Below are 14,304 nucleotides of genomic sequence, written 5' to 3'. Positions count from 1 at the left end.
AATGAATGGATCTTTATTCTACTTGAGGGTAGATGAAAAATGCAATTTGAAAACCTCCCACTTTTTTCACCTGCTTAGAAGGATGGTTACATTGTATCTAAATGTGGTGGTCTGAACATAACTATGGTTAATGACCACTCATTTAACAAACTGTTGAACTTAAATCTCTATAGGCAAGAGTTTGCATCTTACACGCAAGAGGATATACAGCATCTTAACAGTATTAATATGCAGGAAACAAAAGGCAAAATTAAAATTCCGAAATGCTCTCGGCAAGATGCAGTGTTACACAGAATGTATGTAAGCGCAAAGTCTTGCGTTCTGTGGGTTCTGGTACAAGGCAGCCATCGCTGTGGATGCTGTGCCCTCCATAATCAGACCCTGTATGTTGCTGTAACAGTTTGACCGAAATAAGACAAATCTGCGACCACCAACAGAAAATTAAGAGGTGGGATTAACATAGTTTATTTTTTTACAAACCTCGGACTATTTTCATCTCCAAGTGTACATAACCACAAAGTTACAACAGTAGTGCAGATAAGGAAGCGATGCGTGTTTTGTACTGTTATAATGGAAATTTTTATGTGTATATTATACACAAGTTTTAGTTTCATCAGAGTATGATACAAAGATCGTAGTACTGCGCTAGACAGGTGCACTGTAACTTGCAGGTCAGATCAGTGCGAAGAATAAGTCACTCATGTGTGCCTTGTACTGTTACAGAAGAAATATTTATATACTTCAATAAATAATACAATTCTAAGTTCTTTTTGTTCTAAGTTCGAATTTCGTTCATGGTCAGAAATGAGACTTTTCTCTATCTTGAACCTTGTTCATCATTCTCTCTTTGACAGGAGCAAAGCTAAGCAGTGTGCTCCAAGCTGACACACTGCGTTTGGCACCCCAGAGAGTGCAGGAGCATCCATGCTGCGACCAAGCAGATCTTCGCGTGCCCTCACCTCCCTTTTGTGCACCTGAGACTTCCTCCAACCCCATGAACAAAAAAACTAATAGTCTAAGGACTGGAAATCTTGGTGGCCAGTTAATTGTACTATGATGATCAATCTAGCGATTAGGGTAAGAGCGGTTGAGATGTTAGCGCACATGACTGGTAAAATGTGAAGGGGTGCCATCAACCTGCAAGTACACTAAAAATCTGTGCGAAGGAACACTCTCAGTGTTCAACAAACTAATTTTCCAAAAAAATGCAACTAATTCTGTCGTGTCATTTGCTCTTTTAAAATGACTAGGCTTTTATACATGTTACCAATCCTACCTCACCGTTTCCACAGTTGTGGTGGATTTTCCTGACAACATCGATAATTATTATGTGAAGTGTTGATTCCATGCAATTTAAACGTGGCTTCATCAGTATTAATGGGAGCAAATGACAATTGTCACTTAACCAATACAAAATACAGGTTATGTGGTCCTGTCGCCACTGTGAAGACTGTAGACACGATGTACGTGAAATGGGTGCAAGTGTTCCGCGTGTAATGTCCGCCCTAAATGTATTTGTCGGACACTAATACCTCCAGAAAGTCTCCTTGGCTGGTAGCAGGATTACACTGCAGCAATTCAGCAATGTGTTGCTGTTCCTGCACAGGTTGTTGAACTGCGAGTTCACAAGGAAAACAAGAACTTACACCTGCTAATCATACGGTGTTGAAAACTCTACTAAAGACTACAATCAAGGATTCGACGTGTCGGATAGAGCTGATGGTACCATATCACACACCAAATATGCCTGTTCTTCATTTGGGTAGATGTGCTGCGTTTTATCCAGCATGTGTAAAACCCAGTTAACCGGTGATTTTCTCTGATACACGTTCAGTCCCTCGCACTACTTCACCCACAACACACCATCGACAGCTGCGCGTTTTAAGGACTAGTTTAACAGCAGAAAGACGTACCTAGCAAAGAAGGTGAAAGTGGCGAAATAAGATGGGCTAGAATAAAAGGTGAAAGAGGTTGGACAGGCGAGGCACATCCATGTGCGCCACAAGCTGAAAAACAAAAATGTACATTAATTGTGTGCTATTTCAGAAACCATTAAGAACAGAGTACGTGTGCATACGAAGGTTTTGCTTCACGTTAGCCTTCCTGTCATACTCCTGAATGTGTAGCATTCCTACTGGGTTACCTTATATCGGAGGGTACACAGTATATATTGGACTTAGCGTGCACGCTGTATTGGAAAGACATTCAGCAGCATTTTTCTTAATTACTGTGGTTACAAGGTTTTTTATGTTAATTTCGGTCTTTTGATCTGAATAACATTCTGACAAAAGTGAAATTCAGTTTTGAAGATGCCAGGTCAATTAATGCTTCGACTTGTTATGTGCAGGGGCAAATTCTCTTTCACCCTGCCATTAGGCTGGTAGCTGTGGAGAAAACGTGCTTAAAACCTACAGCAGAGCGACGTCAAGTACTTTAATTTGGTCTGGATTTTGGTTTTTGGTACAAGTTTGACATCTGGTAAGCAGGATATCCTAGCAACAGCAACATGTGATGACTAGATGCATTTTCAACAGGAAAGTTGGTCTGTTTGACGTGATGTAAGCTCCTGGTGACATACGTGTAACAGGTCATACATTTACTGATCTACTGTAGTTTGCATAGAGACACAAGGGCACAAGAGATGGCAAGAATAAATAAAATAACAAATGCTTGGAACATGATTAGCCTAAAGTTTCAACGTTACTACTGTTTGTAGCCACACAGTCCTCATAGTTGCAACAGGATTAAAATCTAGAATGAGTTTGAAGAGCATGTGGCCACAGAACTTCTTGAACGGTACCCACCATAAGAAGTTGAGCCAACATGTGTGCAGCTGGAGCAGAAAGGTTGGGGGACCCTCAACAGACTAGGAATAGATGTTGCGCCAGTTCGACAATCCTACCAAGGTGGGGATTACAAGATGACAACGACATTTTCTATGATGGTGGTGTGATGCAGGATATGGCCAACATGTGTGCCGTGGGAGTAGAAAAGTTGGGGGATCATCAACAGACTAGGAATAGATGTTGCGCCAGTTAAGGCAAATGTACTAATGTGGGGATTACTAGATGACAACCACATTTTCTACGATTGTGGTGTGGTGCAGGATATGGCATAGAAATTTCATTGCCCTATCAGTTAAGTGAATCCTCGAGTATCTATGGGTGAGAAACAATACAGCTATTGACTTTGTCCAATACTGTGCCGAAAATTTTGGAACAGATAACAGGGATAGGAGACTATGGCTGAAAACTTGCTCAGACGTGATAAAGTAAAAGTAAAGTATCGCTGCATTTTTATGGCAACTTTAAATGGTGTCATTTCATATTCTTGCATTTTCAAGCTCGTAATGATGGAACCAGCTTATGTAACCTGCCAGAATTCTCATCTTTCGCTAACTGTTCTGCTCTTAACTTTGTGGTGTCAGATCTTTAAACACTACACCAAATGGGCACAAAATATGGAAAAACACGAGCTTTGAACAAGTTTGGGTATGGAAATACACCCAACAGTAGTTTTTTTTTCGAATTTCATTTAAGTGGTAAGTGTTTCCTGTCCATTGACCTGCTCAAATCTTTCATTATTGCCCGCCATGGAAGCAATTTGAGGACGATCACTACGAACCTCATCTTGGATGCCAGACGGCACCACCTGGCGCTCTTCAGTACTTACAAGCTCTGAACATCAGCCCTAGGTAAGACATAAGTTTTCTATAGCACTATGCCAAACTTCTCAAAAACACTCGGAGAAGTAGACATCGAGCAATTCTGACTCCTCTTGAGTACAAAATATTTCGACCATTTTTTACTGCCTCAGTGAGCAGTGTCCCAGTCTACAGTTGGAAAGTCAGTGCTTCGATACTTGCTAACTGGAACTTCCTCTTCTTCGCTCTTATTTTACTTGTATATCATCAGATTAAAATATTAATTAACAAATGACATTACGAAACCGTCGAAGTTGAGCAGAAGTTTGATTTTATTTAAATGGCGACCAGCTTCTGAACAAGGTCCATTACCAAGCAATCCACGTGTGCTACCATAATGTATGTATGCTGGCCATATTGCATGTGTCAGCAGCTAAGTGCAAGGCGCTATTTGCATACGACAGCCCAGTACTGCGCGCACAGGCAGTATGACCAGTGCACAGAGATTGTGGTAACACTATGTGAATGTTGCTGCCTTATGCAATCCAGCTTACTAGTGGTGGGTTAACTAACGAACACTGAATCTGAATGAAAAATTAAATTTTTGACAACCAGTTGCACGAAAATGTAGACAAAATAAATTAAAATTAGGTAGAAAAATGTGGGACATAAAACAGGAAATACAGGCAATTTTTCTAGAAATTGAACAGTATTATTCACACAGATATATTTTCCATTCAGTAATAAAGCATCTCGCAGTATTGTGCCAAATATTAATTTATTGTGAATATTATGCTTAAATTTGTTGTTAAACATTTTAGTTTGGGGAGATCGATTCAGCGATTACAAGATAAATTCATGTAAGGTCGCTGTCCAAATCATGTAAGTAAAAAAAAAAAAAAAAAAAAAAAAAAGTCAAAGGTGGCCAGTGCCTAAGGCCTCCTTATCGGACGAATATTAGGTAAAGATTTTCTTCTGAAGTAATTAATTGTGCAATATCAGTGTGTTGCATTTCGATGTTGGCCATATTATTATATTAGTGCCCTGTGGTGATACGATTGCAGTTGACATCACAGCATTCCAACACACGGTGTAAAGACAGTAGATAATGGTACAGCAGTAATTTTTACTACATAATTCGTTTCCTTCTTATTTATGAAACTTCTCCAGAGGCCTAATTCGCCGGCTGGAGTGGCCGTGCGGTTCTGGGCGCTGCAGCCTGGAGCCGAGCGACCGTTATGGTCGCTGGTTCGAATCCTGCCTCGGGCATGAATATCCTTAGGTTAGTTGGGTTTAATTAGTTCTAAGTTCTAGGCGACTGATGACCTCAGAAGTTAAGTCGCATAGTGCTCAGAGCCATTTGAACCATTTTGGCCTAATTCTGCATCTACATCCGTGTTCTGCAAATCATGGAAAAGTGCATGGAAGAGGGTACTCCGCATTGTACAATATATTTGTCTTTCTTCTGTTCCATCAACACATGGAGTGCAAAAGAATAACTGCTTAAACTGTTCTATCCATGCTGCAGTTATTCTAATCTTGCCTTGACGATCCCTACAGGAGAGATGTCTACGGGGCTGTGCTAAGTTCCTAGATTTTTGGTTTAATGCTGGTTCTCTGAACTTTGTAAGTAGCGTGTCCCTCTTCAGATTTTTCAATATCTGTGTGAGTCAAATAAACCTGTGACCATTCGTGCCATCCTTCTTTGTATTCATCCAGTATCCCCTGTCAGTCCTATCTGGAACTGGTCTGTACACACCTGAATAATATTCTAGGATGGGTGGTGCAAGTGTGTTACAAGCATCTCCTTTGTAGACACCGAACTTATCACCTGCTTTACGTACAGCTAAGTGTATATCATTCTGTTTTGTATCACCGTAGATGGTTATATCTAGGTATTTCTGTGAGTTAAATGATTCTAATTTATACTGTAGTCATGAAGTACCATTTTCCTGTTTTCTGTAAAGTTCACTATTTCACATTTCAAGACATTTCAACAATGATATTCCACATAAGTGTGCAGTATTAAAAGTATGTAAAAAAAAGTGGGTACCTTGTCGTCGAAGCCATGTGTGATCTCGTGGCCAATGATAAAGCCGATGCCACCGTAGTTCAAGTACTTGGGGCGGTCAGCACTGAAGAAGGCTCCTTGGAGGATGCCCGCTGGGAACACTGTGGAACCCACACACACACACACACACCTCCATCACTACATGTACTGCTGGTCTGGGCAGAGTCTCCACCACCACCATCTAGTAGTCTAGTAATTACTCACTAAGATCCAACAACAAGCCTATTTCTCCTGTTCAAATGACAAACCTAGATGGTACAAAAGGAACACTAAGCATTTGATCAGGTGACACTGAACTTTCTATTGAATGAGGTTAACAGAAACACATCCAAACTAGTGGACATGTAGTCACAGACGCTCCCAGTTGGCTTATGGAATGCACTGCTGGGACTTTGGAAGGTTACTGAAACAGACAGAACTTTGTTGATGCTATCACATCACCATCATCATACACCAGACATCTACTGCTCGGTAACGCCATCCTTCAGACTTCTCCTCACATTCTGGCCACCAGCTGTTCGCACCCATGTCACTGCTTCTTTCCTGATGTCACACCCCAAGCTCTCATCAGGAAATCAGCTCAGTCTTTCCCCGTGTCTGAGAATCAAGCAGAGAACTCCATTGCTCCGTTTGCCACGCATTCTGCTAGCCACACGTCCTGCCCACATCCATCAGTATCATCACCACGTCACACCTCCCTATCCAGAGTGTCCCCTGACCCTTCTGTTTGTCTCCCAAGATGTATACCTTACACATATTTGCAATGAGATCTATGAAGTGATTAAGACGCAAATGAGCATATAGTCCCAGTTGATAGAGAATAAATGCATGAGATTTGAACAATATATTTAAGAAGAATGCAATAAAATAATTAGTAATAGCAATATTAATAATAATACAATTGTACTTGCAGAAATCTTGCTTGGTAGTTGTAAAACGTTTTGTGTATTTCGTCCTACGAAAAATAAGCATCCTGTAGGGCATCTGAAACATTTTCGTAATGTGTTACCCAGAAATTGATCGGATAAAGAAAAAGTGTCATTTATAAAATGTCATCTGGGTAGTGAAGAATATAGGTGGGCACCTGAAGTCGCGGTAATCTGCGATTTAATATCAGAATATCAGCTGGTGTTCTTGTCTGAATTTTTGTTTAACGATAAACAGCAACCTGTATTGAGGGATTTCTTGGAAGGGAAGAGCAGTATCCCACAGATAGAGAGCTTAAAAGTGAGTTACTAAGATAAAATATTGTTGTAACAAGTTGGATGCTGAGGCAGTTATGGCTTGGTCCTGAGAATAAATGGCCTACACAGGTGTAGCAAATGGTGGTTGCCTAGAAACAGTTTTGACAGATTTACTAATTTGATGGAAAGTGTTCAGAGAATTTTTAAAAAAAGACACTGCTGAAAATTTACTTGACTAGATGGGTGCAAGCAACAGAAACGACAGGCATAGAAAGCCAAATACATGGAATGTCAATCGTGACTGGGAGCAGGTACACTATACAGATGGGAATGATGAACACCTAGAGAGAAGTGAAGGGTAAACTCATCTTGAGAGAGTGTGGCCAGGAAACAGGGATTATCTCCTGTTGAGGTTGGACAGGAGCAACATTGTGAGCTGGGGAAGGGGGGAGAAGGGGGAAGCCACAAGGCACCACACATTTGGAGGACCTAATGGAGAGAACAAAGAGATTGAAAGGAGAATAGAGATGTAGCGGCGAGTTCTTTAAGCTGCACAAGGGGAGGAAGACTAAGGGTTATTGGGAATGGAAATAATCAGACAGCTCAAAATATAGCTTTAAATGAAGGGAAAGATAGCTCCTCTCCAAAAAGATTTAGAGATGTGACAGAAAACCTAAATGTGGATGGCTGGATTTGAAATGGTGTCCTCAACGCAAGTCCAATGCACTAAGGGATTTATTAATTTTATGGGAAGTATTCGAGGAGTTTAAACCATTGAAGAGCCAAGAAACTACAGGAGATTTAATACACCAGATAAGAGTGAACAATAGAAATGACAGGCATAGTATGCTAAACACGTGGAGTGTCGGTATTGACAGAGTAGCCTGCAGTGTGAGAAGGAAGAGGAGAGAAAGTCTGAAGAGGAAGAAAAAATGGAAAACGAGTATGAGGGGAAACGGAAACATAGTACGCAGAAATTTGTTTGTGATGAAGATGGTGTGTAAGTTAGTTAATCTGAATATAATGGTGATGAGTCAGTCATGGACAAAGTAATACTGGCAAAATATCTGGAAGAGCGTTGCAGTCTGAAACTGTTGGACAGACTGGGAAATCTGTGAACCATACATAAATGTGAAGAACGAGATTAGCTGGACGTAGTCGACTGTGGTAGGTGACTGCACGTTAGTTCAAAATCATTAGATGCAGAGCAGGTCCTTCATGGAGGAAGTGAAAGGGAACCACCTATTCACTCAGCTAAGCTGAAATAGGGGTGTTCCCATGAACTCTTCCCTAGACAATGGAAATGTTATGTGTGGGATATCACAGACATGGTATGAGTCAATGGCTAAGCAGATGAAGTTGCAGACCACACCAGTAACAGGAGTGAATATTGTTGGGGTGACAGGTAAGTTGGTGAAATCAATGAAGTGGAAAGTTCCATTGCACGTTTCAATATTAGAAATCAGAATTCAGGTATTACTCGCTCCTCTGCGAATCGTAAAGTTGTTTTTTGGGATAAATGTAAACGCCATGTGGCTTGTGCCTCCCGTCGGGTAGACCGTTCGCCTGGTGCAAGTCTTTCGAGTTGACGCCACTTCGGCGACTTGCATGTCGATGGGGATGAAATGGTGACACAGCTCTTAGTCCCTGAGTGGAGAAAATCTTCGACCCAGCCAGGAATCAAATCCGGGCCGTTAGGTATGACATTCCGTCGCACTGACCACTCAGCTACCAGGGGTGGACGCTTTTGGGGTAGATCTGCTCAATCAAATAAAACGAAAAATTGGCTTTGAAAAAGAGTGTTGTTTTGCTGTCGGTTTAGGAGAGTGTGTTCAGGAGTTCCATTTGTTGCCAAGGCAGATAAAAATGTGGTAGAACTACCTTTACACTGTCGTGATGAAGATGCTGAAGGAATATGGCTGAGACCAACAGTGGTGTTGGTTGACTGGGAGGAAATGGTCATAGAGAATGTGGCAAATTCCAGAATGAGATTTTCACTCTGCAGCGGAGTGTGCACTGATATGAAACTTCCTGGCAGAATAAAACTATGTGCCGGACCGAGACTTGAACTCGGGACCTATGCCTTTCGCTGTCAAGTGCTCTAATGTGGCTAATATTTAATAATCTGCAATTACACAGCGGGAAGACGCAATATAGGTTTCTACCAGAAAAAAATGCCCTTTCTGATAGGCCAGGACTGGTAAATGGGTTTGAATGTAAATTAGAAGAGAGAGAGTATATTCCATCTTTTGTAAAGCTATATTCCAGGCTGGAAACCCACCTGTACCAGTGATAGTAGGATTATTGGGAGACAGGACTCTTAATAATAATTGGCAGGAACTACACCAATATGCTTCTTTCAATAGTTTTAATACTTCTATACAAAGAAAGATATTCACAAGTCTACATGGAGTGCACAAGGATCAATGTCTATGCTTGACAGTATACTAATTAATGATAAAACAAAGAATCTGAAGCAAGATGTAAGTTTTTACAGAGGAAGTGAAGTAGGTAGCGACCATTTCGTTTTAGGCAATACCATACGGCTGTGCTCAGGAGAGAGGAAAAGACGATTGGCGAGAGCAAGGCGAGTGCTATCTGTTGTGGATCAGAAGAACTTCAACAGAAAACTTTTCACAGTCTACATGACTGACATCTTTAAGTGAATAACTTAAACCAGACCAGAGAGGTTTAAATATGAAGCAGCAACGATGTGATTCTCAAGATATGATGATTCTTTTTCATTACATACGAATAATAGGGTTATTATTTTTCCATGGTATGCTTGAGAAAGAGTTGTTATGGATTGTTCTGCAATAATAATAGCAAACTTTGTACACTGACATGATTTCGTTAAAAACGAAATGCTATAAATGGAGGTGAAATTCGAGGAATTATGTTAGTATAGTGAAAGTAAATAGGAATATTTCTATTCTAGACCATTAATTCAGATTACAACTAGTTATTTTTTTAGGAAAGGTTTATAGGGCTGAATGTTCCTATGGTACAGGGAATCATTAATTTCAAATCTGGACCACATTGCTGGTTGGTGGGGCAGATTACAACTTTTGAGATAGCTCTGTAGCTTGGCATCTTGTATTCAAGAAAGTCAAATTAAGACACCGATATCACCAGACTTGAACTATCCTGGGCAGTGGTAATCTTTACACAGTGATTCTGGCCTCCCAGTTAGTAAAATGTAGGAGATGCAAAACACAAAAAGAGTTAGGGAGATATTTTTTCTATTTATTGATTGTAGCCTTTTCTGTTATCTAGCTGCCATTGAAAAATTTAAAAGCAAAAATTACTTCTTGTGAAGCAGAGTTACAGATTTTATTGCTAATTTCACTAAACGGCTAACTCACTTTCACTTTTGGATACAGGTTATAAGCCCCATACTCTTATGACTGCTTCCTTTTAAATATTTAGCATATTAAAACACTCCATAGACATCGTGAATGAAGTCTGATACATATGCTGTTTGTAATCCAACTATATGGAATCATAATTTCTATTGAAGATAATATATTTTATTTTTAATTAATAATTGAATGAAAATGCTAGTATTTAAAAAAAAATAAAATTGGGTACAAATTGTGAAACATTGAATCAAAGATTTCTAAAGATTGAACAGTGTTGTAGATGGGGCAGTTATATTCATTGAACAACTAGACTATTTGTATCCCTGTAACAAATTTTAATTTATTTTCTAATGAACAGTAAAAACAAACAGAAATTTTTTTTTGCAAGCTCTTTTCTTACACCCCAATTTATTTATTTTTAGACCTGCTCCTTACTTGAAATTTTACAACTTCAATAAATCTTTGTGCCTGGCTTCAAGTCTTCTTTTGTCATTTCCCAAGAATTCTCTGCATATAATCAGATTTTTTGTTATGTTTTAAATTCTTTATTTATGATTTATAATTTTATAGTAATACAGTAATATTAGTATTACTATATAGTTAGTTATATAATAGTATAAGTAAAAATATTACTTATTAATTTACTGTTTTAAATTATTTATTACGTTAATTTTATAGGTTGTTATTTAACAGAGCTCTGAAACCTGATCTTCGATGGTGATTTTTCAAGGTTTTTTGAGAACTGTGTCATACTGCTTCAAGAAACTGATCTCTGGGCACAGACTTTCGAATTGTCTGAGTGTGGAGCAAAGTGGAAAAGGCCACCATCTAAGTTTTCCTCGGAAGTCATTTTTCAGGACTATGTTAAAACGCATGCACGCGCACACGAGCGCGTGCGCACACACACACACACACACACATATATATGAACTGGATCTCCCACGTCTCACTTCCATCTCCTATCCTGCTTGGTTTGTCTGGGAGAACAAAGAGATAATCAACGCCTTCCCCCTCTGCAATTACCCTCTTCATTACAGAATGAGACAAACAAAAAACAAAATTGATGTAATGTGTCATATAGTCGCAGCAGTAATAAAAGCAATGAATCTTACAAGTGTAAACTGTGTGACACACACAAAAAGTGCCCTTTGGATCGTCCAAATCTTGTATGCTGCAAATACCACTTTTCTGGTAGCACAGAAGCTACAGTACAGAGTACTCACATATGGAGTTCTCACTGGGGTCGTAGAAGGCGTTTACAGTAGCTGACGCTCCATGGGTGGTCCATGAAGTCTTGTTGATGGGCTGCCGCAGTTGACCAAAGGAGCAGTCCATCAGGAACTTGGTCACGTTGAGCAAGCTCTCCAGGTAGAGGGTTGAGTTGACGTCCAGCTACAATGAAACACTCATGGACCAAACACTCATTAAGACAATAGCAGAGTAGTAGCTTACAGGGAGAGAGGTATGCATGGCGACCAAGGGAAGACTATTGTTCTGTCCGCTTACTGGCAATCTACTGGAAAACCTCTGCATGTGGTACTGGAGGACTTTCTTGTGTGATAGATCAGCCTGGTAGGGTTCTCCACTGGTGTTTGGAAGGGTTATTGCATAGCATGAGACGTCATCAAACTACTGGCTTACAAAATTCTGCAGAGTAAATAGGGCAACTGTGATGGCCTGACACTAACTGCCAAGGCATCTGCATTGGAATCCCTGTGCAGGTAAGTTTTACAGACTGGTCACAGTTGAATGTGGCAATGATCACCAATTGGAGTGGGTAGGGTACTGATAAGGGAGAGACTGGGAATTCGAACGAATGTCCTGTCCAAACATTTTCTAATGTGTCCTGGGTGACTATGACTCCCAGACAGAAGTTTTGAAATGTGTTTCGCTAACTCAACTCATAAGTCTTGTGACTCAACAGTTTGAACTGTTTTTCAAAACGATAATTTCTGTTCCGACACTGACAATGTTGAGTGTTTATGGAAAAAGTTCAAGGCAATCGTAAAATGCGTTTTAGACAGGTACGTGCCGAGTAAAACTGTGAGGGACGGGAAAAACCCACCGTGGTACAACAACAAAGTTAGGAAACTACTGCGAAAGCAAAGAGAGCTTCACTCCAAGTTTAAACGCAGCCAAAACCTCTCAGACAAACAGAAGCTAAACGATGTCAAAGTTAGCGTAAGGAGGGCTATGCGTGAAGCGTTCAGTGAATTCGAAAGTAAAATTCTATGTACCGACTTGACAGAAAATCCTAGGAAGTTCTGGTCTTACGTTAAATCAGTAAGTGGCTCGAAAAGCATATCCAGACACTCCGGGATGATGATGGTATTGAAACAGATGACACACGTAAAGCTGAAATACTAAATATCTTTTTCCAAAGCTGTTTCACAGAGGAAGACCGCACTGCAGTTCCATCTCTAAATCCTCGCACAAACGAAAAAATGGCTGACATAGAAATAACTGTCCAAGGAATAGAAAAGCAACGGAAATCACTCATCAGAGGAAAGTCCACTGGACCTGACGGGATACCAATTCGATTCTACACAGAGTACGCGAAAGAACTTGGCCCGCTTCTAACAGCCGTGTACCGCAAGTCTCTAGAGGAACGGAAGGTTCCAAATGATTGGAAAAGAGCACAGGTAGTCCCAGTCTTCAAGAAGAGTCGTCGAGCAGATGCGCAAAACTATAGACATATATCTCTGACGTCGATCTGTTGTAGAATTTTAGAACATGATTTTCGCTCGCGTATCATGTCGTTTCTGGAAACCCAGAATCTACTCTGTAGGGATCAACATGGATTCCGGAAACAGCGATCGTGTGAGACCCAACTCGCTCTATTTGTTCATGCGACCCAGAAAATATTAGATACAGGCTCCCTGGTAGATGTCATTTGCCTTGACTTCCGGAAGGCATTCGATACAGTTCCGCACTGTCGCCTGATAAACAAAGAGCCTACGGAATATCAGACCAGCTGTGTGGCTGGATTGAAGAGTTTTTAGCAAACAGAACACAGCTTGTTGTTATCAATGGAGAGACGTCTACAGACGTTAAAGTAACCTCTGGCGTGTCACAGGGGAGTGTTATGGGACCATTGCTTTTCACAATATATATAAATGACCTAGTAGATGGTGTCGGAAGTTCCATGCGGCTTTTCGCGGATGATGCTGTAGTATACAGAGAAGTTGCAGCATTAGAAAATTGCAGCGAAATGCAGGAAGATCTGCAGCGGATAGGCACTTGGTGCAGGGAGTGGCAACTCACCCTTAACATAGACGAATACATAGAAAGAAGGATCCTTTATTGTGTGATTATATGATAGCGGAACAAACACTGGTAGCAGTTACTTCTGTAAAATATCTGGAAGTATGCGTGCGGAACGATTTGAAGTGGAATGATCATATAAAATTAATTGTTGGTAAGGCGGGTACCAGGTTGAGATTCATTGGGACAGTGCTTAGAAAATGTAGTCCATCAACAAAGGAGGTGGCTTACAAAACACTCGTTCGACCTATACTTGAGTATTGCTCATCAGTGTGGGATCCGTACCAGATCGGGTTAACGGAGGAGATAGTGAAGATCCAAAGAAGAGCGGCGCGTTTCGTCACAGGGTTATTTGGTAACCGTGATAGCGTTACGGAGATGTTTAGCAAACTCAAGTGGCAGACTCTGCAAGAGAGGCGCTCTGCTTCGCTGTGTAGCTTGCTCGCCAGGTTTCGAGAGGGTGCGTTTCTGGATGAGGTATCGAGTATATTGCTTCCCCCTACTTATACCTCCTGAGGAGATCACGAATGTAAAATTAGAGAGATTCGAGCGCGCACGGAGGCTTTCAGACAGTCGTTCTTCCCGCGAACCATACGCGACTGGAACAGGAAAGGGAGGTAATGACAGAGGCACGTAAAGTGCCCTCCGCCACACAACGTTGGGTGGCTTGCGGAGTATAAATGTAGATGTAGATGTAGTCTCAGAGACTGTTACTGCACGTTGTAGCGAAGCAAGGGGTAGCAAATTTGTTATAAAAGTAAATTACTCAACGGACAATAT

At 40.7% G+C, this 14,304-nt stretch overlaps 1 protein-coding gene across 4 annotated transcripts in view; it reads right to left on the bottom strand.

Annotated features, from left to right (window-relative positions):
* Positions 1-14,304, bottom strand: part of LOC126212971 (neprilysin-2-like) — a 245,010-nt gene that overhangs the window by 11,605 nt on the left and 219,101 nt on the right. For all 4 annotated transcript variants that reach the window (XM_049940505.1, XM_049940504.1, XM_049940502.1 and 1 more), the window contains 2 exons: positions 11,484-11,652; positions 5,697-5,815 (listed from right to left, as the gene is read on the bottom strand). In XM_049940505.1, coding sequence (XP_049796462.1) covers positions 5,697-5,815; positions 11,484-11,652 — 288 coding nt within the window. The remainder of the gene's footprint in view (positions 1-5,696; positions 5,816-11,483; positions 11,653-14,304) is intronic.

Source organism: Schistocerca nitens, chromosome 11 (assembly GCF_023898315.1).
Source record: "Schistocerca nitens isolate TAMUIC-IGC-003100 chromosome 11, iqSchNite1.1, whole genome shotgun sequence".
NCBI classification, from domain to species: Eukaryota; Metazoa; Arthropoda; class Insecta; order Orthoptera; family Acrididae; genus Schistocerca; species Schistocerca nitens.
The sequence above is the reverse complement of the archived record's forward strand: the minus strand, read 5'-3'. Positions and strand labels throughout refer to the sequence as shown.